A 27,313-nucleotide genomic window follows, 5' to 3' on the forward strand; every position below is an offset into this window, starting at 1 on the left:
GCTCAGATGGAAAGAGATGGTCCTTGCAATTTTTCTAAGCAGCCTGTGTCAGGTCTGGAAGCCATCTTTTGCATTGGGCCTTCCGGCCTGCCACATTTAATGCTGTGGGAAATTGGGAGGGGGGATTATATGGAGTATGGGAGACATATAGTCAAAATAGCATTCCTTTCTCAGAGAGTCAAGGACGCTTTGTCCTGCACCTTGAGGGATGTGACTAGGAGGCATCTCCAGGTGGGCCAGGCTTCCCCCACAGAAACCTCTCCTGTCCTAGCCCCTTCTCTCTCTCAGACTTGCCACACAGAGGCCTCTCCCATCTTATCCCCTTCTCTCCCTCAGGTTCCTCTCCAAAATGGGAGGGGGGATTGTATAGAGGATGGGTAATATATAGTCTAAATAACATTCTTTTCTTAGAGAGTGGCCTGATTGGACCATGTGATGGACATGCGGGTGCTGGGCAGGGACTTGAACTTTCTTTTGGGTGAGGAAAACCTGGAAACTTTTAGATTCAGGTGTTCCCAGATGTGCCAATATAACATCTCTAATAAAGTGTAACTTTGAGGAACTTCAAGCCTCGGAGTCTTCTTTCATTGAGGATGTTACTTAGAACCCTGCAAGCTTGTTCTCTTCTACACTTGGTTTGTACATAATGGCAAGAAACAATAGTGGCAAGAAACTGACATGGCCAGTTGCGGAGTTCTGGGTGTTGAAGTCCACAGTTCTTAAAAGTTGCCAAGGTTGGCCATCCCTGAATTATAATATTCTAGTTTCAAATAGTTTACATGAGAGCAGCTATTCCGTGTAATTAATGTTGAAAACATCCTTGAAACCAAGTGGTTTCATAGTAAAAGAATATGGGAAGAAAGCTCTTAATGATGACATGGATGGGGAGGTAAATATGAACTATTTTAATACATCACATATTAAAAATAATGAAAAATACAATTATCGTTAACAGCTCTGCCGATTAGACTCCCCACAGTTATGATTACAGTGCAGTTGCTATCTCTTGAAATGAATAAATCACCATGATTCTTTTCTTTCTTGCATAGAGAGTATGAAAATAATATTGAAAAGATTCTGATACTCTTTCAATAGTTGCAGCTATATTGACTTTTCATAAACTATTTTTTACCACCTAATTGGGGAAAACACTCAGACATATTAGACAGGGTTCATAAAACTGATTTTTAATCCTGAAAACAGAGATCTCATCACCATGTAGGCTTAAAATAAAAGGGTTGATTTATGAGCCATACAATGAGGATTGATTTCAAAGATAAATTCTTACTTTGTATGCAAATCTCTAGTTTAATCAACTCTTTTAACACTCCTTGGAGAAGCAAAAGGATGTGGAAAACTTGCCTAAATAAATGACATACATGTGCCTTGAATATGCAATGGGGCAGAATCATCCGACCTCCAGAAATGCCTTCTCTGCTTCAATTGCATTGTTCCAACTCCCTGTAATATTACAGAATAAAGAAACTGATACTATACAATGAATAAAAATACAACCCCTTCATCTATAGCCACTTCATTAAAATGCAATAATTTAATTTTTAAAAGTGTTAAAAGTAGATTGATAGGATTCTCTCTATAGACCAAGGGTGTCAAACTTGCATCGTTATGGTGACGTTATGTATTGTGACTTCACCCCCCCCAAACCACGTATGGGTGTGGCCAGCGCATGATGCATCTGGTCTGCAGGCCACGAGTTTGCTATTGTTATTCATTTGATTTTTTTATTTGGAATAACAGAGTTGGAAGGTACCTTGAAGGTCTTCTATTCCAACCCCATGGTCAGACAGGAAACTCTGCACCACTTCAGACAAATAGTTATCCAACATCTTAAAAACTTCCAGTGTTGGAGTATCCACAACTTCTGGAGGCAAGTTGTTCCACTGATTAATTGTTCTAACTGTCAGGAAATTTCTCCTTAGTTCTAAGTTGCTTCTCTCCTTGATTAGTTTCAACCCATTGCTTCTTGTCCTGCCCTCAGGTGCTTTGGAGAATAGCTTGGCTTCCTCTTCTTTGTGCCAGCCCCTGAGCTATCGGAACACGGCTATCATGTCACCCCTAGTCCTTCCTTTCATTAAGCTAGTTTGACGAGTTTGACAGCCCTGCTCCAGAAGAATCTTAACACTGAAGGGAATGGGCAGTCCCTTCTCAAACCCAGACTATCATGAAGGATTTGTGCCTGGATTATTATTCATAGTTGATTGGATACTTTACTAACCTATAATTTTCTAACTCTTTTCTTCAGATAATTATTTCTAGCATGTCTTCATTTCCATGGAGTCTAGCACAACATTGTTTCCCTGAACAAGTTAAAAGACTTAAGGATGATTTCATAAATGGGCTGTATTTTCAGGTTAAATAAATAAAAAAATTAGCCACCTTGAAAAAAGTGCATTGTGGTTAGAGCCATGTTGTAGGAATCAGATCAAGTATCTACTAATCACAACAAAAAATTAAAAATACTGGCCACATTGTATCTCCAAGAAAATTATTTTTATATTTATATATTAGAAAAACACAACCTTTTCGAGAAACAGCTGTAAAAAATGTATGGTAATCAGAGGTGATATTCAGCTGGTTCTCTCCAGTTCGGGCAAACTAGTAGCAGTGGCTGCAGGAGGCTTTGCCCACCCGCCCCAATGCAATGCACAAGTACTGCATGCATAGAAGGGTGTGCACATGTGCAGATGCAGCCTGTGCAAGTGAAGTGTGCGAGCAAGCGCACTTACATTTGCTAACCAGTAGGGAAGGTAAGTGAATCCCACCACTGATGGTAATATATTTTAGTTGCAAGGACTTACAAGGACTTTCTTGATAAGTTCAGTTTGAACATTTGATAGGATGAGACGATGAAAGTTTCAAATTTGATCATTTGAAACTTTCCAATCTACAAGAGACTATTTTTATTGCCAGGATTGCCTGGAAAGAGATGTTGTCAGGGGTGATTAATAGTAATAGTATTAATTGTCCATCCTTCAGATCATGTATTGGATTACTCAGATTTTATATCCATGGAATCTGTCTCTTTATTCACTGCCACAGCAGCTTTGATGAGACAGACTGCTATCTCAATCAATCTCAGGTAAATTATGACATAAGATGATTGTGCGTCATCAAACTGGGGTTGATTTTTAGCAACCACACAGATTGATTTTCTCCAAGACAACCTGTCCCTAACTTGTTCCTTCAGATCTTCTAACAGCACATTGTCATTGTAACTGAGTGCATTCACCTTGCTGCTCGTCTTTTTCTTCTTCTTTTTCCTTTCACATTTCCCAGAATGAGCATCTTCTCCAAAGAACTACGACTTTATATGTGTCCAAAGTTCTCACTAGAGGGACAAATGCCTCAAATGTTCCTGCTTCAGACATGATGTTTCACAGGGAATACCACTAAAGGCCTGGAGACAAAACCATATGAAGAACTGTTGCAGGAATTGGGTATGGTCAATCTAGAGAAAAGAAGGACTAGGGGGGGACATGATAACAATATTCCAGTATTTGAGGGGCTGCCACAAAGAAGAAGGGGGTCAACTTATTTTCCAAAGCACCAGAAGGCAAGACAAGAGACAATGGATGGAAACTAATCAAGGGGAAAAGCAACCTGAAATTAAGGACAAACTTCCTAACAGTGAGAACAATTAACCAGTGGAACAGCTTGCCTTCAGAAGTTGTAGGTGCTTCATCATTGCAGGTTTTTAAGAAAAGACTGGACGGCCACCTATCTGAAATAGTATAGTATCTCCTGCTTGAGCAGGGGGTTGAACTAGAAAATCTCCAAAGTCCCTTCCAGTTCTATTCTGATTGATTGATTGATTGATTGATTTGACTGATTGCTCACCCTATTCTGGTTTTTGTAGCTATAGACACGTCATGGCATTTGAACGGCTCTTCCAAGGCCTTCATAGTTGCTCTACAAAGTGCAAGCCTCAAGCATATTTCTACACTGCTTGTTCCTTTAGTGTTGATGATTAATCCCAAAAGACAGATGGCATCTACTACGTGAGTATCTTCATTGTCATTTCTAAACCTGGTTTGCCATTAGATTGACCTTCTCTATATTCTCTATTTTTTTCATCATTTTCCATATGTTTATTACTAGAGAACGAGAGTAAAATTATAGTAAAATTATTTTCTGCAAAACCGAATGCCAGAAACATAGACTAAAAGTGGATTATTTAAATCATTTACTGGACTCTTAGTACATAACCTATTGTCTTATGTAGATAACATAGATTTGTCATGGCGAATCTATGTGCCCAAAGTGGCACACAGAGCCATGTCACCTGGCACACGTGGCATCACCCATTCCTCTTCTGGGTTATGAGGGCATGCAGGTGCAATGATCAGCTGGCCCTTGTGCATGCAGCAGTGCTGGAAAATGGAAGACCTAGTCTTGTTTTTTGATGTCAGCATACATACTGGTCAGTTGATTGTCGCGTGCACATGCATGCCAGTTACCAAAAGGCTAGCTGGCGAGTGCGCATACATGCACCGCAATCCAGAAGTTCATTATCTGGCGCATGCATGCCCCCTGGGCAACTCCTCTTTCGGGTTGCAGCCCTGATGAGCGCGGGTAGGCACGCTCCCTTTTCGGCACTCATAGACATAGATTGTGCATTACATCCAGCACATTAAATAAGCAAAACTGTAATTGTTTTCCCATAATAGATCGATATGGTTCTCTCTCTGGAGAGAGTGGTAAGGCTCTTGGTAAGACATGGAAAACACGGTTTCCTATTTAATTTATGCACAAGCCATTGATCTAATCTGCAGCAAACAACCTAAGGTGCATGTGCTTAATGATAAGGAGTAGGGACAGTTTTCTGTCTGTGTAAATAACACCCACTCTTCTTTGGACAGATAGCTTATCAAGAATCATTAATCATGCAGAGCCATCCAATCAATGTCTGCTACAGCTTCAGGGAGTCAAGCTACCTTTTAGGAGCCACTAGAAGTCTTGAATTACAAGGTACAGAGACAGACATCGATTTTGACTTTTGCTTATTTATTTCCTAGAGCTATATTGTAACAAACTACCATTAATTTTAGTCCATAAATCTTTAATATTTCTATTTACAGTGTGCTTGCTAAACTATAATTTTAAAGCTTAATAGTGCTTCACTTACAGCATTTCAGCTAAGCATGGATGTGTCGTCTGTCCCCCCTGTCCCCCGTCCCCTCCAGTATTGTGAATTTTGTGTTTTGTTTGGGGTAAATAACAGCCGCTGCTGGAAGCTCAGTCAAACGTACAGGTCAATACAACTAAAATGGGAAATCCGCCTATAAAGATTATTTTTTTTCATAGACTGCCAAAATGCATTTTAGTGTAATCAGCATCTGACCTGAAACAGTACACTACATTTTGCATATGATTTTCTTTTCCTAGTACAGCCTCTCATCTCTGAGGAACTAAATGGTTTATTGGCCCAATACTGATAATATGACTGCGGTTATTAAATGTGTTTTCTGCCGACCCAAAGCCATATTCCAAAAGATATTCTGTTGGAAGTAAAAGTATTTATATAGTACTGAACACATATGCCAAACACAAGCTGTAAATATGTTTAATAATAATCATGTATATTATATTTCTGCAGAGCTGAGCAGTGGCTTTAAACCAAAATTCTACTACTAAACTGCATCTACCCCAAGTAAACTTGGTCTTCTGGAAGATCTGCAATTGGCGAAGGCTACTCTGTGGTGCACCAGAACCTGTGAGAGAGCAGGTATATGGTGCGCATGTCCGCAATGGCCAGCCGCTCTTCTGGGTTCCATCGAGTGCATGCGCACCAGACAGCTGACCCAACATGCATGCACACCAGATAGCTAGTCAGAACCAGGGATGGGTTGCTACTGGCATTACTGCCAGTTCGGCGTGCAAAAAAATGTGTGTGTGCGTGCATTTGCAGCTAGAAAGGTCTGCACATGCGTAGAACATTAGAAAAGGAAAGAAACCATACAGTTTTGCAATACAGATTGTTCTGCGCATGCGCAGAACCAAAAATAAAGATGGTGGCACCAACAATAGAACCAGTTCGGGGGTGTGGCAGGCCAAGTTACTACCTTCTTGTCCAGACCGGTCCGAACCGGTAGGAACCCATCTCTGGTCAGAACCCAAAAGAGAGCAGCTGGTCAGGGCACATGTGCGTGACAGAACTTGGAAGAGCAGCTGGCGATGGTGCGTGTGCCCAGAGAGACAGGTCTATGTGCCATTTGTGCCATAGGTTTGCCATCACGGGTATAAGATCTAGATAAGACTAGAAGACCTCCAAGGTCCCTTCCAATCCTATTATTCTATGTTCTATGATTAGAAAAAGGGTTCGATTCTCAGCTTCATGATTGGATAATCAAATGCCTAAAAATAGCAAGAATCAGTAGAAAAATCAGAAGCTTTGTGCAAAGTTTAATGGCAGAATAGAACACACAGTTGCTGGTCAGTGATGATAGACTGAGAGAGGTTAATATCAAAAGAGAAATCTTTCAGAGAGACTCACTATCATTACTACTATTTATCATTGCACGGATTACTGTCAACAATACAAGCAATTGGGATCATCATCAAAAGGCAGCTTTACTTGGAAGGGTTTTCATCTTGTGATAATACCTTTAACAGCCTCAAGCAACAATATCTCCCTATCCCAGGTCCTTGGGAAGGACTCAATAGGTAGACAAAAATGCCAAATCCAGTCTTAATATCCAACTGATTGTGTGACCATCCATAATAAAAACATTTGGAGCACCATTTGAACACCATTGGCATTGACAAAATCACTACTTGTCTTTTGCAAAAGGATCTGATAGGTGAACAAAGATGCTAAATCCCATCTAAATGTCTGGTTCACTGTATACGCAACCATAACAATAACAACAATGCAATACATTTTTAAATGTCCAGTTGACTGAGTTTCATGTTTAATGAATAAAAGATAATTTAATTAATTAATTAATTAATTTTGTCAAGCATTTATAAGATAACAGATATAAGTATAATCATGATTATGAATACAGGAAATGGATATGAATAAGTGGGGACAGTAGGACAGGGATGGTAGGCAAGTTGGTGCACTTATGCACACCCCTTACAGACCTCTTAAGAATGGGGTGAGGTCAACAGTAGACAGTCTAAGGCAGTGGTTCCCAATGTGGGGCTTATGCCCCACAGGGGGGCAATTTGATTTTTAATGGGGGCAATTTGAACCTTGTTTAAACCAAGTTAATGGCCTTTTAGGCTTACTCAACCTAGAGTAGTAGAGCTCACTTTTTGAGTAAAGTAAGAATTATAGGGAGGCGGCATCGGTATTTTAAAGATGCTTAGGTGGGACATGGCCAAAAAAGTTGGGAACCACTGGTCTAAGGTTAAAGTTTTGAGGGTTTGAGTATGAAACCAGAGTCGGGTAAAACATTCCAGGCATTGACCACTCTGTTGCTGAAGTCTTATTTTCTGCAATTGGATTTGGAGTGGTTTACGTTAAGTTTATATCTATTGTGAGCTTGTGTGTGATAATAATGGTAATAATAATTGGAGTAAATGTACTTGGCCCAGCTGGGAGAAAAGGGGGGGGGGGGGAATACAGGTAGGAAGGAATTGATAAGAAAGGTGGATGGGTGGAAAGCAACAATGAAGCAGATATTTAAACTAATAATTTTAAGAATCAGCAATCAGCAATCTGCATAACTAAACAAGATCAGAGGAAATAATCACAACCCTGTTGAACTTCATTAAACCCAAACTGGCTGTATGGAGAGAAAGGCAGAGGTTCCTTTCATTTCATCTGTTTGAATGAGGATGGCTGGACATAGTAGGGCTAATTCTTGATGCTCCTTGACAACCAGACAAGAGTTAGGAATTCCAGCCTCCCAAAGGAAAAAATCCCACAGTTACAGACTTTTTAAATTTAAAATAGGAGAAAAAAACTGCAAACAAAAATAGAAAAAGCTACAGAAAATAAAAGAGAAGCTTGTTAAAAAGTTTTTTAAAAAACATTCATTGGTATCTATGCATTCATCAGCTTTTCTGTGGAAAGCTTACAGAAGCAAGCTGTTCTGACATTAAGAAAAAGTGCAAGGTGTAGATCACAGTGGGAGGGAAATTGCAGGTATATTTCTGCATATGTCTCCAAACATATGCACCTATGCTTGCAATTTTACCCTAATTAATATGCAAGCTTTCATTTGGCACAGTATAATTCTTTTTGTGCACTGTTTTATGGTTGCTGAACTCCATGGGACAAAAAGTACTACTGTACTTCAAAATACAGCAACCAAGATTTTTATAGGATGACTGACTTACGTTGGTTACTAATTCACTTCCACGCCAGATTCAAAATGTCAATTTTTATTTGTAATGCTTTACCTTTAGGACTTCTTCTCTCATATTAATGTAACTGAACATTAAAATCTGAATGAATGCTAAGTTTTCCTGGTAGGTCTTTTCAATGTTCCATTATTGGCAAGATTTTAAAAAAAAATACTTTCTTTCTGGTGATGTCCTGCTTATAAAGCTCACCTAATACCCTTTGTGTATCTTTCAACTTTTAAGTTAAACACTTTCATTTTCTCAGGCATTTAATAGTCTTTATGTATTATATTGGAAGGATGTTGTAAATCATTTTTATAGATCATTGTAAATCCTGGAAATGTACTCATTTAATATTGAATAGCTTATTGATTTAAGTAGTTTTATTGAATTTTATATTGTTCTGTTGCCATATGCACTGTGTATCATCTCAGAATAAACATTACAAATGACACATATGGATAAATCTTTTCTAATCAAAGGGATTCATAACTAATTGTTTAATATGTGTTTCCAACAATAGTCTATGTTTTGATTAGAATCTGACTTCAAACAGATAGCAACTCGACTCGAAGTCTAATCAGCAAAGACACAAGGACACGAACTAATTTTATTGCAAAACCTAGAGTAATCATAAGCAAAAGAGAAAAATAATTGCTAACTATATTCAAGTGGACAGATAGGTGTGTTCCCCAGTTTCAAATTCTAATGGATTGAGAATGGAATCTCACAGGAAGGATTGGTACTTCCACATTAGTCTCAGGGCTTGTAACTCTCACATTTAGTCTATTAATATGTGCACCTAAAGTCTGCATGAGCTTACCTTTGGATTAGAGACTTCAGATTCTCAACAAGCAGAGAATAAATATAGCAGTCACTATATTTTTACTATATTTTTTATATTTTTTACTAAGAGATGTGATGGCTCATTAGCTAAGACGCTGAGCTTATCGATCAGAAAGATTGGCAGTTCAGAGGTTCGAATCCCAAGCACCGTGTAATGGAGTGAGCTCCTGTTACTTGTCCCAGCTTCTGCTAAACCTAACAGTTCAAAAGCATGTAAAAATGCAAGTAAAAAAATAGGAACCACCTTTGGTGGGAAGGTAACAGCGTTCCATGTGCCTTCAGCATTTAGTAATGCTGGCCACATGATCACGAAGACGTCTTTGGACAGCGCTGGCTCTTCAGCTTTGACAGGGAGATGAGCACTGCCCCCTAGAGTTGGGAACGACTAGCACACCTTTACCGTTACCTTATGTTTTTACTGGATATGGAAGTTAGGTTATCTGTATAATTGTCAAATTTTCTGCTTCCTATGTCCATTTAGAAATAACTCTTAATCATGTTAATGAGCATGGTTATGAATAGACAGGAATTAATTCAAACTGTAATAAGTTGGCCTTGGCTATCAGAGGCAGATCAAATTCTTCTGAATCCAATCATTGCTATTTTAACTTCAAATTTTATAAACAGATATCAGTGACTTAGAGAGCTGAAAGCATTATCTAATTAATTTAGCTAATTAGCTAATTGTTAATTTACTATTTCATTAACTGATTTTCAGTATAGATTGCAGATTAATTAAACCATGCAGCATAGAAGACAAGCTACATTAAGCATCAACACTTAATGTTGTCAGCTCTATTGTTAACAAGTTGCAAATTTCTTTTGACTCTAATGTTTTACAGAGTGATACAGAAGTTGAGTGGCTAAAAGAGCTTATATCTCATAATTGGATATTATACTGTAAATAGTAATTCTGATATTAGTTTTATCTCTGTCTTCCAATCAGATTAGCTTTGCATGTTAATAATGTCTTTTAAAAAAAATACATCCATATGAATCAATGAATCATTCATTTATACACTCAGACCATGAAACACACAAATACAAAATTTAAAATACAAAAGCACCAATTTAAAATGCAGGACAAATTAAGAAAATTAAGTTTATTTTATAAACAATGATTATGTTTGCTTCAAAAGAATAATTAGTGATACATTTGTAAAGAAAATTTAGAGAATTGTTTACAAGTAGTATATTAGAAAACTGAATTGTTTCTATGCTTCAAAGCAGCATACCAACACTAAAAACCAAATAAGGTGTGATTGATTATGTAGCATGCAAGGTTTTCCTACCCCAAGGAACATTGGTTCTAAAAATGCACTCCAAAAGAAGTGAGCACTTAACTCTTCTTTTTTGTTTTCACTGGAATCAAAATTAGATAGATAAACCTAGATAGAAAGTCTTGTTTGTACATGTGAATAGAATCTCAGCAGTTCAGGACAGCCTACAATTGGCAATCATATGTAAGAGATTGTTGAAAGGCTGGGAAAAGAACAGAATGAATGTTGGACAAAATTTTTCAGTTGCTAACAGAGGAACTACTGGTATTTGATCTCATAAAGAGCTACTCAGTCCAGGCAGGAAAAAAAATTAGATTAGAATCTTTCCTCCAAATACAAATCTGGTTTAACATATTTAAAATACAGTGGTTCATTTAATTGATATTGGTTGATTTCTTGATAGCCTTGGAGGAAGCTAAGATACATAAATCGGTAACAACTGAGCCCAAAATTTATGTTACTAAGTTAAGTGTGCCCCGTTTTGCAACTTTTCTTGCCACATTTCTTAAATAAATCACTGCAGTTGTTAAATTACTAATACCATCGTTAAGTGAATCTGGCATTCATATTGATTTTGTCAGAAGGTCAAAAAAGGTTGTCACATGATCAGGGGACACTGCAATGGTCATAAATATGACCCAGTTGTCAAGCATCCGAATGTAAATCACATGACCATGGGGACAATGCAATGGTCAGAAATGTGAAAAATGGTCATAAGTCCCCTTTTTCAGTCCATTGTAACTTTGAAAGGTCACTAAACAAACTGTTGTAAGCTGAGGACTACCTGTACTAGACAGTTCTCTCTGATTTGGAAACTGTTTGTGCTCACCTACAACAGGTAATACAACTAACCTTGAAGAAAAGGGGAAAAAGCCACAACAAAAACAACAGACCAGCTAAAAGAAATGTGCAACAGGCAAGATTCTGTTATTGTGACCTTATATGCCAGACCTCGAAGCCATCTTTTACATTGGGCCTTCAGGCCTGCCACACTTTCTGCTGTGGGAAAATGGGAGGGGGATTTATGGAGTATGGGAGATATATTGTCTAAATAACATTCCTTTCTCAGAGAGTCAAGGACATCTTGCCCGGCAGCTGCATTGGTGTGACTGGGAAGCATCTCCAGTTTGGATGGTGCCTGATTGGATCATGTGACGGACATGTGGGTGCTGGGCAGGGACTTGAACTTTCATTTCCATGGGGAAAACCTGGAAACTTTCAGATTTGGGGTTTCCCATATGTGCCAATATGACATATCTAATAAAATGGAACTTTGAGAAAAGCCTGAGTCTTCTTTCGTTGGGGGGGAGTTACTTGGAACCCTGACATTATAATTAAAGAATTAGCATTCAAAACTTTGTTTTCTAGGCTGGTTTACCTCAAAGAACTGATACCCTCTCATCAAGCTCAATTGTTATAGGAGTGAGTGGTTACCACAAAGCACTATTTCCCACACCCTAATTTGCTGTCCTATATATTTATTATTCTATAAGAAAAAAATGCACACTACAGACCAAGTTTTATTCAAAAAAATGCTTGAAATTAAAAACCTTACAGATTTACACAGGGAGAAAAAGGCTATTATATCTTTCATTTTCTACAGGAATTTGATTCATTCAGAACAAACTAGACGTGATATGAAATGTAAGCATGTACTAATGCCCAACAGATCTGCCCTTGAAATATATTCAAAGAACTGGGTTTCTTATTGTTTAAATCTAGTTCATAGAAAAAGAGAAAGAATCAAGCTGTTTTTCCCCCTTTCTGCATAGTCCTAGCTTGTTCAAAGATCTAGGACAGGCTCTTACATGCTTTTAGTAAATTGCTCTTTAAGGTTTGAAGACATCCTTAATATTAAACATCAGAAAGCTTCCTGGAATGATTTTACAATATGAAATGACTAACATTATAATGATAATTCATGAACTCTGGTTTGTTGTGCATTTTTAAAACAATAATGTGTTTTTAGAGGGTTTTTAACATCTGATTTCCTTTTTCTAGCCACAGAGACACTCAGAGAATTCAAAAAGTCTGACTTTGAGCTGGGGTTGATTCTAGCACAATTCCTATGAGGTTGGCTCAATATGAACAGAAAGTGATTTGTGGGTGAACTGATGCATCTTTTTAAAATATCATCTTCAGATGAGGCAAATGTAATTGTCAGATTATTCCTATGAAACAATTCACTGCCCTGATTACTATCATAAAACCCTAAATGGTTAAATTATATCAATTAAAAGCTGTTTATTACCAATTAAAAGATGATAACCTCCATTCCGATAAGCTGTACTTCCTATTTAATCTAAAAATATTTCCACTGTAACAGATTTTTCTCATTGCAGATATATTAATTGCTGTTTGTTGTTTGGCTTACCTTGGGAACGTCTAATGTTTGGATAGATGGATGGCTAGAATATAAATGGAGAATTATATTATTTGCCTCAATTTTTGCAACAAATTAGTATCAAGCATTGGGTAAAATTATCTCTAAAACTTCACTTCTCTTCATGTTAGCAAACAGTAAACATAAAAGTGCACTAATTTATTCCACGGTAGGATGTGTGTGTGTTTTAACACACATTTATAAACAACTTTAAAAAGCAATCTATATAAATACACTCTTTTTAATCTGTAATAGTCTTGCAGCAATTTAAGACAAAACATATGGAAAAGTTCTTCCTGTGAAGTTTCATTTGCAATGTTGGATTACTGCCCTCATCAAGAATTTATTCTACCTTGGAAGGAAAGAAAATATCAGTTGGTTGAATACTTCCTGAGGAAAATCTCTTTAACAGACTAATAATTATGGGTGCATTTAAGTATATTAAATATGGATTACTGACTATTGTACTGAATCGTCTTCTCTGGATGCAGGATCCTATATTATTCTTGTGCAACCCTCAAATAAGTAACTAATTAATGCTGAAATTGTTGGCTGAAAACTATTTAGTGAGGAACAGAAGGGAAAACCTTTAATTTCCTTTCTCAATTTTTTTTCACCCCCGTATATAAGTTTTTAAATATCACTTCATTTATGAGCAGGAGGTAGCTTAAATTCTCATTCTATAACTTTCACATGTTTGAATATTAAGATGACTTGAATGAAATAAATGTCATGCTGAATTTTCACAGGCAATTACGTCTAAAAATAAAATAAGGAGCAGCTCTGCTTGAATCACTGTAGGCTGAACTAAAGCAGCCACAGCCTGCCTCCCCAAGGCACCCAACGTTTATGCTGCTTGCACCCTCCCACATCCTATTCCCCATCAAAGGGGAGGTAGAAACCCTTTCCTGGGGAAGGAAAAAGAAGAAAATAAGGGACTCAGTCAGGAGCAGGAGGGGATGGTAAGAAATAAAGCTAGCTATTATTTCCCACTTGGCTGAGGCTGGTAACCAACAATTTTTTTCTGTGGAAGGGGAAAAAAACAAGACTCATAGTGTACTCATATGACTTCAGTATATAGTCAGAGAGAGTAAAAAAAATCAGCTTAAAGATTAAATGTGAACCATTGGTAAGGATCATGATAATAATACAGCTGTGGCAAGAGGTAATCCTCAATTTACAACCACAATTGACCCTAAAGTTTCTGTTGCTAAGCAAGGCAGTTATTAAGTGAATTTGGCCCCATTTAACAACCTGTCTTGCCCCAGCTGTTAAACAAATCACCACAGTTGTTAAGTTAATAACATGGTTGTTAAATGAATCTGGCTTCCCCATTGACTTTGCTTGTCAGAAAGTCGTAAAAAGGGATCACATGACTCCAAGACAGTGCAACCGTCATAAATATGAATCAGTGGCCCAGCATCTGGATTTGGATCATGTGACCATAGGGATGCTGCAATGGTTGTAAGTGTGAAAAACGGTTATGTCACTTTATTCAGTAATTTTGGTCTACCTGTGTTAATTAATGCTGTTACTGTGACTTTTAGTATCACTTTTGAAGACATTTTATTTACAAGCTGGCACGGCTTCAGGAAGTTGCTTTTCTGCAAACTTCATTAACTTTCAAAGCATTCAGACATAATCCCGATCTTTGCACACACAAAAAAAAATTCTGCAATGATAACAGCAGAGTCATGAAAGAGAAATCCCCTTCATTGAGAATTTAAGGATTGAAGGATACCCAGAAGTCATTCAAGCATTTTAGGTCTTAGTTACTAAGAGAAAGGCGGTGCAACCCCCCCACAAACCAAAAACCCACCCTCAACACAGCTGATAAGTGCAAGTAATCCCGCCAAGTGTTGGCATTTAGCTGCAAGAGGATTAAAAAAAAAACCATGGCTCCCCTGGAGTGTTATATCCCGGCAGCAATCTGGCAAGCTTGATTTGGAGAGGAGAATTTACAAAATTGTGATAATGATTTAGGGCAAGGATGGGCAACTCTGGCAACTTTACCACCTGCGGATTTCAACTATCAAACTTGCTGTGCCAGCCATGCATGGCCGGCTCAGTAATTCTGGGAGTTGAAGTGCACAGGTGGTAAAGTTGCCAGAGTTGCCTAGCCTGATTTAGGGGAACAACCTCTGCTGAAATGACCAACAATGTCAGATGCTGAAGTATATTAACTAATCAGGCAATTAAAACCCAGAAAAATGCTGCACTGGGGCTCAGCCATAATTGCCCCACATCCTATCTTATCCCCTTCTCTCCCTCAGTCTAACTCGATGCAGGCTGGATGAGTCGTGCTCTGGCCACACCCCTGCAAGTGGCAGTTGGAACAGAGTTCTTTTCAGGGAGAGTAGAACGTCTAGCTTCTTAGCATCAGATCGTGCTAATAATAATAATAATATAAGAAATACTAATGATCTGATGGTCATTTTGAAAAATCCTTTCTTAGCAAGCACCTAGACGCCAAGAGGAACATAGGTGTCAAATTTCAAGTTTGTAGGCTTTGCGGTTCTGGAGATTTTGTGATGTTGAGTAGCATTTTGCTTTTATATATAGAGATTAGGCAATTAAAACCCAAAAAATGCTTTACTGGGGCTCAGCCATAATTATCTGGAGGAAGGGAAAGATAGTTCATCAGCCAATAAGCAGCCAATGAGCCTACTTATCACAATTAATTGGCATAATTAATGAGATCTATGCTAAATACCTTTATTGGAAACTTTTGGACTGGCTAAAAAAACAGAACCTGTTGGCGGAGGAACAGTGAAGCCTTTTGGGCAGGCTGCTCTGTGTCAGATCCAAGATGATCTGATCGAAAAATATATTCAACCACCTCAATCAGCCCTTTCTGATCCGTTTGTAGATCTCAAGCAGACTTTTGACTCCATCTGTAGAAAAATCCCTTGGAACACACCCAAGGTATTGAATTGATTCTTTCCCTTTACCTTTGCACATCACAGGAATGCTAATTTGGGAATGGGAAGCACTACAGCCAGGCACCTCTTATACACCAAGCCAACCCACCAAAGAAATTGTAGTTTGGCCCCATGGTTTTTTAAATTACTATATTAATGGAACGGCAAACGCCTTAAGGAAGAATTTCATCTGCCAAAAGTGGCTAACAGATCTAGCCTGCTTTATGGAAATGATGCTGTCATACACCTTGCAGGCATTGGTATGCTTCAGAAGAGCCGTGAGACCTCTCTTCCCTATCTGGAGGGAAAACCCATCACAGATTAACTACAAGAACACAAAGGTCTTGCGTTTTGCAAAGGACTTTTTTTTAAAAAATCTGCTGAATCCTCAAAGGACACATAACCGAGTAGGTCTCTCTTTTTTGTCTTTTTACGATCCCCCAGTTTTTGTGCTATGTAATTCAGAGAAATAATATGCTCACAACTCCCACGCTGTTTTGAATGGTCAGCATTTCAGCAGCAAAATGTGTGACTATAACGCTGCTGTTACATTTGGAGCAGAGGTGGTATTCAGCAGGTTCTGACCAGTTCTGGAAAACTGGTAGTGGATATTTTGAGTAGTTCGGAGAACTGGTAAATACCACCTCTGACTGGCCCTGCTCCCATCTATTCTCTGCCTCCCAAGTCCCAGCTGATCGGGAGGAAATGGGGATTTTGCAGTAAGCTTCAGCCGAACCGGTCCAAACTGATAGGAACCCACCTCTGGTCAGAATCGAAAAGAGAGCAGCTGGCCAGTGCACATGCGTGTGACAGAACCCAGAAGAGCAGCTGGTGATGGCGCGCGTGCCCACAGAGAGTGGTCTATATGCTACCTCTGCCATTCGTGCCATAGGTTCACCATCACGGGTATAAGATCTCCTGCCATGGGCTAGAGATTGGACTAGAAGACCTCCAAGGTCCCTTCCAATCCATTCTATGTTCTATGATTAGAAAAAAGGGTTAAATTCCCAGCCTTGTGATTGGATAATCAAATGCCTAAAAATAGCAGGAATCAGTAGAAAAATCAGAAGCTTTGTGCAAAGTTTAATGGCAGAATAGAACACACAGTTGCTGGTCAGCGATGATAGACTGAGAGAGGTTAATATCAAAAGAGAAATATTTCATAGAGACTCACTATCATTACTACTAATTATCATTGCACTGATTACTGTCAACAATACAAGCCATTGGGATCACCATCAAAAGGCAGCTTTACTTGGAAGGGTTTTCATCCTGTGATAATACCTTTAACACCCTCAAGGAACAATATCTCCCTATCCCAGGCCCTTGGGAATGACTTAATAGTTAAACAAAAATACTAAATCCAGTCTAAACATCCAACTGATTATGTGACCATCCATAATAAAAACATCTGGAGCATCATTTGAACACCATTGGCATTGACAAAATCACTGTCAGTCAATTGCGAAAGGAGGATAGGTGAACAAAAATGCTAAATCCCATCTAAATATCTGGCTCACTGTGCACCCAACCATAACAATAGAGGCAGGGTTTATGAAAAAAAGTGAAGCACGGACGGTTATGGCTATGTGCATTCTGATATTTGCATATCCCCAAAGTATAATACATCTTATTTTGTGTGGTAAACTTTACTCCTTTTAGAAACGCCAAATAAATGGCCAACTACAGGTAGTCCTTGTTTAGTGACTGCCTCATTTAGCGACCACATGCAGTTACTATGGTTATGAAAAGCAACTTTGCAACCAGTTCTCACATTTAAAACCTTCAAAGGTCTGTAAACCAAATGAAAGCTGAAATAAGATCATTAGCACAGATTCCATTTAGTATCAACTGCACCAACCCCAATTGTGATTGCTAAAGAAGAACTACCTGTGCATAAATTGGAGTTATCAGGTGAGATGCTTGTGTTCCTGGGACAAGATCATGCAATGGTAGCTCTTAAACAAAGAATCCCTAACACAGAATTACAAACAGACTATACCAAATTGTAACTTGTTATTTATTAGTAACCCTCTTCTTAGCTCCTTTCAGGTTGGGCAGAAGAATCCTGTGTGCAGCTTCCTTGGACAAATAAAGACCTCATGATAATTCCTGGTGTTGCAAGGTTTGCATTTGTAACCTGTTGTTGACAGCAAAGTAGATTACACACAACTACTTTACTGTGAATGCCACAGTGCCTATTGCACAGTTTGGTTTGCTCTTTAATGAAATTTGGGTCAGTGACTGAAAATAAACCTGGACTAACATTTTTACTCTTCATCTATACTTGAAAAGTATTGGTGGGCAATGTTCCCTCTAATTTTTTTTCAGTGTGTGCGGAAAAGTATAGTATTTGAGCAGCACATTTTCATGCCTGAGCACCTGAATTTTTTTCACAGATGTTTCACAGAGCAATTGATTTATAGGATCCGAATTGAAATGGAGAAAAATGGTTTTGTGCGTGTGTGTGTGTGTGTGTTTGAGTGAGCGAGGGATCCAGTAAGGGAACTGCGCCTATTTAGGAAAGAAGGTAAATTATTGCAAACATGATCAATCGAAGATAAGTATGGGGACAGGTTGGGCAGTAGAGAGAAAGTGATAAAAGAGTGGGAGAGAGGAAGAAAAAAAGAGGGAAGAGAGATAGAAAGAGACAGAGAAGGACAGAGAAAGTGACAGAAGAGTAGGAAAGAAGGAGAGAGAAAAAGAGACAAAGAGAAAGAGGTTGAAAGAGACAGAAAGAGACAAAGAGGAGAGAGAAGGAGAAAGTGACAGAAGAATGGAAAAGAGGGAGAGACAAAGAGAAAGAGGATGAGAGAGACAGAGAGAAAAGAGAGGAAGAGGAAAGAGCAAGAGAGAACATCTCATTTCAACCCTGAGGTGCAAATATTCTCTTTGATTGGTAATTTTATTTGTCCATTTACTATCCAATACTCTCATTTCTCCTTAAATTAATCAAGAATTCCCTTCTTTTTATTGAATTTATCACAATACCGTGAGAACAACGTTTTCAGCATAGCTTTACAGCTATTTAAAATATATAGTAATTTAGGTCAGGTTTTCAGAACATTAGTCTATTTATAAGTCACTAAGTGTAAAGAAACAGAATTCAGAAAGTTGGCTTCCCTTTTTGTAATTGCCTATTGCCTGCTTAATTTTCTACCTACATTTTTGATAACTGATATTCACGTTGACCCAAAAAGCCCATCGCAGAAAGAAACCCTCCCTATGAACTTTGTTGGGTTTCCATGGAATGAAGTTTGATCTTTTTCTCAACCATACAGTAGCATATTCTTTCTAAGGAGGATATAATCAAGATAGTCCATAACTGCCTATCAATCTAACAGTATGGTGATTGACAATCTCTTTATATTTCAACTCTAACTCTTTCAGTCTTAAAGGTTTGGTGAGGAGAAATCCAAAAATTCTTTTAAAGAGGAAAAAAAATGCTTAGCAAGGGAAACCGCGAGCCGAAAGGAAGTCTTGCTGGGAAGACGCAGCAGCAGGGATTTAGAGGGCTCCCCCCTCCCCAGCCAGCCAGCCCACCCAGCCCATTCTTCCCCCGCCACCACTGTATCCAACAGGCCAAGTTGCTGGGAGGAGAAAGTTTGGGCTGCAGGACATGAGATTCTCCATGCTTCCATTCCCCACAATCCTGTCAGAGCTGAAGAAGTTCTGTGCAAAACGCCTCCTTTGTTCCCATCTTGCCTGAGCTCAAAACCGCAGCCTTTAAACGAGGCAGCGTAACGCGGAGGAAGACGTTTCCTTCTGGGAGCTGGAGGCAGTGGGAAAGACGCAAACGCGGACCCTGGCTATCTCCCCCCCACCTCCTCGCTTCCAGGAACTCACCGCAACCCCCCCGCCCCGCAAGAGAGACATCAGCGGCGCCCCGAGGGACAGGAGGGGTCCCAGGCGCAGCTGCATCGCCCCCCCCCGCCCGAATAGGGAGGCCTTTTGCACCTGTGACCGGAGCAAATAGTTTGCGTTCAGCGGCTGAAAAGATCGCTAAAATCTGCCCAGGACAGCTACGCCTTCCATCCGTAAAGTTTGTGGGAGAGGAAACAGCACTGTGTTCCTTTGCGCGCCTTCCAGGGCCCTGGAGGAAGACCTCACCCCCCCCCCGCCCCACGCTGAGGCCGGATCCTCCCCAATCCTTCGAGGAGGGAAAAAGGGATCTTGGCAGGCAGGGGATATTTCAGCAGGAGTCAGAGGGTGAACCAACACATTTGCTGCCCAGCACTGCAGCTGAAGTGAAGCCGGCAAAGCTCCTGCTGGCGCCCCCACCCATGGCAGTGGCGGTGGTGCCTCCCCCTCCGCTCAGAGCACCTCAGCTGGACGGCAGCAGATATTCTGGTGGGGGGGGCTTTGGGGATTCATTTCAGCGCCGGGCTAGGATTGGCCGCCCACAAAGGACCTCCCCAGGCTTGCTTTGCTAAACACAGGGCGACTGATGCTAGTTTGAGCAGCTGCGGCTGGTGCAAACTACCATCAGTCGCTCCGTGCTCATCAAAACAAGTCTGGGGAGGTCCTTTGCGGGCGGCCAGTTCTAGCTGCCTGCAAAGGACTTCCCCACGTTTGCTTTGAAAGAAATCTCTGCGCGGCAGTTAGAAACTGCTGCGCGGGGTTTTCTTGCCATGTGCGCGGCCGCGCAGCCGCACACCTTAGAGAGAACAGTGTTGGTGGGATGTGGGGGCTCAGTGGCTAAGACGCTGAGCTTGTTGATCAGAAAGGTCAGCAGTTCAGTGGTTCAAATCCCTAGTGCAGCATAACAGAGTGAGCTCTGGTTACTTGTCCCAGCTTCTGCCAACCTAATAGTTTGAAAACATGTAAAAATGCAAGTAGAAAAATAGGAACCACCTTTGATGGAAAGGTTACAGCGTTCCGTACGCCTTCAGCATTTAGTCATGCCGGCCACATGATCACAGAGACGTCTATGGACAGCGCTGGCTCTTTGGCTTTGAAACAAAGATGAGCACCGCCCCCTAAAGTCGGGAACGACTAGAACATATGTGTGAGGGGAACCTTTATCTTTTATACTTGAAAAGCTGAATGTTTCTAAATATTTCTAAAAATTACTGTGAATATTTTATATTTGCCTCCACTGTCAATAATCTATTAATTATTTATCTATTAATAAATAACACTACATTTATGCCAGTAAATAAACAGCATTAAAACCAATATACAGAATTCAAAATCAGAAAGCACATTTCCCTCTGGATATTGTACAGAAATATACAATACTTTTAGGAAGCATAGAGGTATTCATTGAATACAAAAAACCCACATATTTAACTAATACTATAAAATGTATTACCTCATTTCAAATTCATTTTTATTCATTAACAGCCATGTTACAATATATGCTTATCTATTATAAAAATAATTTATATTCCTTCGTTTGTGTAATAATTTATTTGCATAATTTTTAAAAATGTGTACCATTCCATATTCCACCGTTTTTTTTAAAAAAATTAAATCTTTATTTGTAGAAGAATGCAAAATATAAGCAGAATACTAAGAAATGTGGAAATAACAAAATTAAATGAAACAATCCTTAATAACAATCCGTGAACTAAGAAAGATAGAAGCCAAAAAAGAGAGAAAAACAGACAACAACAAAATCCACCTAAGTGTTTTTACTACATGATCAGAGGTGATATTCAGCAGATTCTGACCAGTTCTGGAGAACTGGTAGTGGAAATTTTGAGTAGTCCAGAGAACCAGTAAATATCACCTCTGACTGGCCCCGCCCCCATCTATTCTCTGCCTCCTGAGTCCCAACTGATCGGGAGGAAATAGGGAGTTTGCAGTAACCTTCCTCTGGAGTGGGGAGGGAATGGAGATTTGACAGTATCTTTCCCCTGCCATGCCCACCAAGCCATGCCACGCCCACCAAGCCATGCCCACAGAACCGGTAGTAAAATGTTTTGAATCCCACCATTGTACATGATGTTAAAAGTTGGATCACTAGAGGATAGCCTACCATTCATTTTCCCTCCTTTTTCAAGGTTTTTTTTTTTAAGAACACTGTTGTTGGGTTTTCATTTTACCAACAGATACCAACACTAACAGAGAGACAATATTGCTTTCTTTTCAGTCCCTTCCGGGCTGTTTAAGCTTAATAATGAGTTGGGTGAAGCTGAAACAAAATCTTAACAAGATGGAGTGCTTTTTCAGGAAGCGAAAACTGGACTTGATGATCAGATTGCAGCCTGCAGTGGACGGGATGGCTGTTGTGCAATTTGAGAGGGCAGCTTGATTTCCAGCTGTCAGAATGGAAGTTGCAGTTATGGCAGAGTACAATCACACAATTACTTTAAATGTGCCAGCTGCAATTGTTCCTGAACTGGTCAGATTTAGAAGAGAGTTACCACATCTTGATTAAATCTGAAACTGACTAATGCAACATGCTTTAAGGGACCTACTACGGTTTCCAGAAGCTGTTACAAAACAAAGCCGCCAAACCTTTGTTGCCCAATATTTTCCAGGCTCTATTTAAATTTTTAGTTTTTATACTGGTAAATTAAAGGCTGATTATCTCGGGGAGTCCCTCTGTTGCTACAAATCCATCTGGCCTTTAAGATCTGCAGGAGATATTTCATTGGCACCACTCCCAAATTATAACATCCGGTCCCAAAGAAATCATGTTTAATCACTGCTCTCTCTGCCTTTACAACAATATAAAAATGTATCTTTCATCAGACCTTCCATTTTAATTGTTATTAACATTATTTTTAGTTTTTGTTGTTATATTTTAGCTGCTGATAGGCATTTTTGTTGCTCAAGAGGATAGAAGGAAGGATATAAATCAAATTAAAAAAATGAAATGGGTTTATCATTGCAAGGCATTTTATTTAGAATTTAACTTCAGCGATGATATTATCTGCAGTGCAGTAACTCAGCTCTAGTTCAAACTATTTTGTTGGAACAAATTCTGCTAAGCAAGCTCTAGTTAACCGAGGGGAACAGAAGAAATATTCCTAAATGAATCATTAAGGTATATCTTGTGATTATGTAGCTAAATGTTCTCCTTTGTAATGTTCAGAATTGTATCTTAGGAATTTCTAACGGGCAATTTCTTCAGCTTCTATATAACCCCAGAAATGGATTCACAAGATTTTCACTATTTAGAGATCAAATTCCCATATCTCTAGAAAGCCTCTCAGGAGGAACAATGATGCATTTGGATATTACAGGAGATGTCATTCCATATTTATTTGTAACTAGCTGATAACCCAGCGTTGTCTGGGTATTTATTTATAGGGGGAAAATGTCCAGATCAAACATAATTTCTAATATTGGATTTTCCCCCTTACCAGAGGGAGCCCCCTTGTGGAGTACCGTGAAGGAGTTACCATGGCAACAGTACAGTAGACAGTACTGTACAGTAGAATCCATTTTAAGGCGCAATAGGCTGTATGTTAACAGAACACACAACTCGAGGGGTGTTAGGGGTATCTTACCCCCACAGTATTTGTTTCTAGAGAGTAAATCATCTGTGTACCAAGTTTGGTTGAAATTGCTGGAAATGTTCCAGAGTTTTGCTGGAACATGCACACACACAGAGAGACAGCCATTTTTGAATATATAGATATATAGCTTTTTTTAATTTGCTTGTTGTATAGGGAGTGCTAAGAGGGGCAAAAGGAACACATTTTCTTGCTTTAAATAAAAATAGATAACAGAAACAAACAAATGGAACATGGTTAAGGTATTAAATCATGCAAAGTTAAGTCTCTGTCCTAGTGACATCTAATGAATGTAATTGTTATCATTTTGTATGAGGATGTCTAATATTATTTCTAAAAATACAAAAGTAGATTGAATATTTTCTACACTATTTATTTATTCAATGTATACAGCTGCCCATCTCACAATTACGTGTCTCTGGGTGGCATAAAACACAACTAAAACAATAAATAGATTAAAAAGTATTAAAAAACCAAACTAAAACAAAGATAATAGACAAAGGTTTATTAAAAATAATCGTGCCACCTTACTAGTTCACCCATCACCCGGGGTCCACAGGTATGCCAGTATAACCAGGTCTAAGGAGACCTCCGGAAGCTCAACAGTGATGAAGCCAACCTCAATTCAAGGGAGAGAAGATTCCTTAGAGTAGAGACCACAGCAGAAAAGGCCCACTGCTATATTGCCCTTTGTTAGGAAATGTGTTATGTGAGCCCACATGAAAATGGAAATTAGATCAACCATGAAATGTTGCAGAGAAATAATCCTAAAATAACTGCATGATGCCTTCTTAGTATTTACCCACTATGCCCATTTATGATTCTGTCACTTTTTATACAAATAGCATCTAAATATACATTTGTTGTTGTTAACCATTTAGTCATGTCCAGCTCTTGACAACTTTATAGGCAAGTGCTCTCTGTGCTTCCCTGTCAAGCACACTTCTTTCAAATGTTGTGTGTTCAACTTTGCATCAGATTTGATGTTATCAACCCAGGGTGTTCTTCACGTCTTCTTTGCCTACTAACCATCTCTAGCATCGTTGCTTTTTCCAATGAAATGTACATTAGTTATAACTTAAAGCAGATCACTTCTATGCTGACAGACAATCCATAACCATGGAACCATTATACTAAGTCAGAAGAACATTTTAGGGCTAATGCACTTGAATTTTGGGTGTGCATCAGTATAATCCAAAGTACAATGCAATTTTTCACCTGAGTTGCATAAAACTTGATTTGTGTAGCTTTTACTCTGTGATGAGCTCATTGCTCATTGTTATAAATAAATAAATATCATTGAATACATGAATAACACATTTAATACTTTAAATAAAGTAAATGACATTACACTAGGTTGCATTAAGTAGCATAGGAATATGAGAGATGAATTTTGTAGTATCTGAAAACAACATTACAGGAATTTCTATAACTACATCAGATACAATAAACCCACAATGTCATACTTTAACCTACCAAATCTCTGTTTTGATAAGAATTTGCTTATGTGAAGAAACAAACCAAATAGATTGTTAATTCTTACTTAATTTTCCATCTACCATTTCTCATAAGTAAACATTTGAGTAATATTTGTACACTATTAAAGTAAATAATCAGTGCCTATGAAATTCACTTGTGTTAATAAATCCCATCATCTCTGAATACAAAGAGGAGCACATGGGAGTACATAGTGAATATGATTTTTAACAAGAAATATATTTCATTAATATGCACAAGCATAGTGGGTTAAGTAGAGCACTATACCCGGAAACTGACAAAAAGGCCCTATGATGAGAGAATCCTACTACAGTCACCAGTAAAACCAAGAAGAGTCATATCCCACTTTTACAAAGGTTGCTTACTAAAAATCAATTACAAAAAACCCTCTTTAATTCCCAGAATTCCTAACCAGCATGCTAGAAGTACCGAATATATCTCAGTTTACTTCAATGTTTTAAGGGGAAACTGTTGGCCCAGCTTCCAAATGTACAAATTAATTTCTTACAAAATAAATTCTTCCAAGCAGCAAACTACATGCCTAACATAGCCCTATGTTGTATACATGGCTATTGAGTGTTGAGAAAAAGGCCTGGCTAAATAAGACTGGCTAAAAATTAATATTCAGCACCATGGCTGGTTCTAGCTTACATTTTGCTAGACAAATTCCTCTCCACCCAGAAACAGCAAATGGGAGACCAAGTTCAGCATGATAGTTTTGCATCGGAAATTCTGACACAAGTTCAAGTTATGACAGTTCTTAGACAAAAGATCCTTAATATAGGACTGCAAATCAAATATACCAAACTACTAGCTAGAATACATCAGGGACGTAGTTAAAATCTGTTTCATACCAACCCAGGATCTCAATCAACTCGCAATAAATAAATTCCACGGAGCCTTGACATTGTTCTACCATTAGTGTTTTGGAGAACAAGTTTCAAAATCCACTGTATATGCAGGGAGAACTTGCCCCTATCAATTTGACAACAGTGAATCATTGGACCCTGTGTTGCTTATATTGTCACTTCTAAGAAGACAGGTGCTATAAACTTCTAATCAATTCTTAGGCCATTTTCAGGGTGACCAGATTATTATTTTTTTTACAGAGAACTTCTGGCAAATAACAACCTGAAAGCAAAACCTGCTGTTACTAAGTTGGCATTTGAAGCCTGCAGAATTTCATGCTTTTCAAGTGGGAAATCAATTTGGATTCTGGTTGTATTGTGTAGACTAGAGTATTGCACAAAGCATTAGAATGCTGCATTATTCTTACCTTCTTTTACTCTAAATGAAAAATGTTGCCTAGAACACTGCAGGGACATATCCATATACTTGCCAGGAGTCAAGACTGACTCGAAGGAAAAAAAAATAAAAATAATGTCAGAGACCTTCATTATATCTTTTAATAAAACTGGAAGGCTAAAATAAAAATGATTTGTGTTCAGTTCTGCTGGCTTATTGGCGTAAAGTGATTGTCAAGGGATTATAGAAATTATTTCAATCTAAAGAGACTTTGGGCATTTTCAGATCTGAAGGACTACACAGAGAATAAGTAACCAGGAAGGATAGCATTAAAGTGACTAATCCTGCTCCAGTGGTCATCTGTCCTTTGGACTGTCAAAACAGAGCCCCAACCTATAGCTCCACAAGTAGGGCACCTATGGATAATGGATGAATTCTGCCACTGTCTTCTTAGACAAGCTCTCTAAGCACAAATTCCTATCTAACTAATAACTCATCCATTAGATGGTGGGAATAGAAACGTTTCCTGTTCTGCATCACCTTCCTTGAAATGTATTTGGATCCATATTCCGATAATAATTTGGATGAAAGGTAAAAATGGAAAAAAATGATCCCTATCATGGTTTTGTGCGCCTACATATTTTACTGTACTTTGTATTATACCAGATCCAAAACATTTTCTTCTCCCATTTCTAAAAGTTGCATAATTGAAATAAAAGAAAGATAGCATAACAGGACCTTTCAAATCATTTGCCAACTCTCCATGTATATAAAATGACAAGAATTGTTTGACAACCAGTACAAAATAAAGGATGCCAATAACTATTGGGTTAACTTTACTTTGGAGACAAAGTAGAAAATACACAGATTATAAAACAACAACAATGGAACAGCAACTGACTTACGTTATTCATGTACTCTGAAAGAAGGTCTTGAAGAGCTTGGCGGATGGCATTACACTCAGTGATGATGCGCTCACGGTGAAGATCACGAGTGCAGGAGGAATCTGCTAATAAAGCAGCCCCACTGATAATTCCCTCCAAACGTTTTTCAAGGGATGGCCTTATTTGCTCTTCACTTACAGTGATAGAATCCAAGGCAACCAAACTCTAGGAAAACAATTAAAAATAATATCAGGGAAGCTTAGATTAAACTCTAGGAAGACATTGAAAATGCCCATCCATAAACATCTGGGCTATCTAGAAGCATCAACTCTAATGAATAGAATAGAATAGAATAGAATAGAATAGAATAGAATAGAATTCTTTATTGGCAAAGTGTGATTGGACACATAAGGAATTTGTCTTTGGTAAATATGCTCTCAGCGTATATTGAAAATACATTCATCAAGAATCA

General features: G+C 38.6%; 1 protein-coding gene across 1 annotated transcript in view; it reads right to left on the reverse strand.

Annotated features, from left to right (window-relative positions):
* The window catches only part of CTNNA3 (catenin alpha 3), an 878,552-nt gene that overhangs the window by 672,759 nt on the left and 178,480 nt on the right, over positions 1–27,313 (reverse strand). Inside the window, exon 6 of the mRNA XM_032232234.1 lies at positions 26,863–27,066. Coding sequence (XP_032088125.1) covers positions 26,863–27,066 — 204 coding nt within the window. The remainder of the gene's footprint in view (positions 1–26,862; positions 27,067–27,313) is intronic.

The sequence above is a fragment of the Thamnophis elegans genome, chromosome 15 (genome assembly GCF_009769535.1).
Source record: "Thamnophis elegans isolate rThaEle1 chromosome 15, rThaEle1.pri, whole genome shotgun sequence".
In the NCBI taxonomy this organism is placed as follows: Eukaryota; Metazoa; Chordata; class Lepidosauria; order Squamata; family Colubridae; genus Thamnophis; species Thamnophis elegans.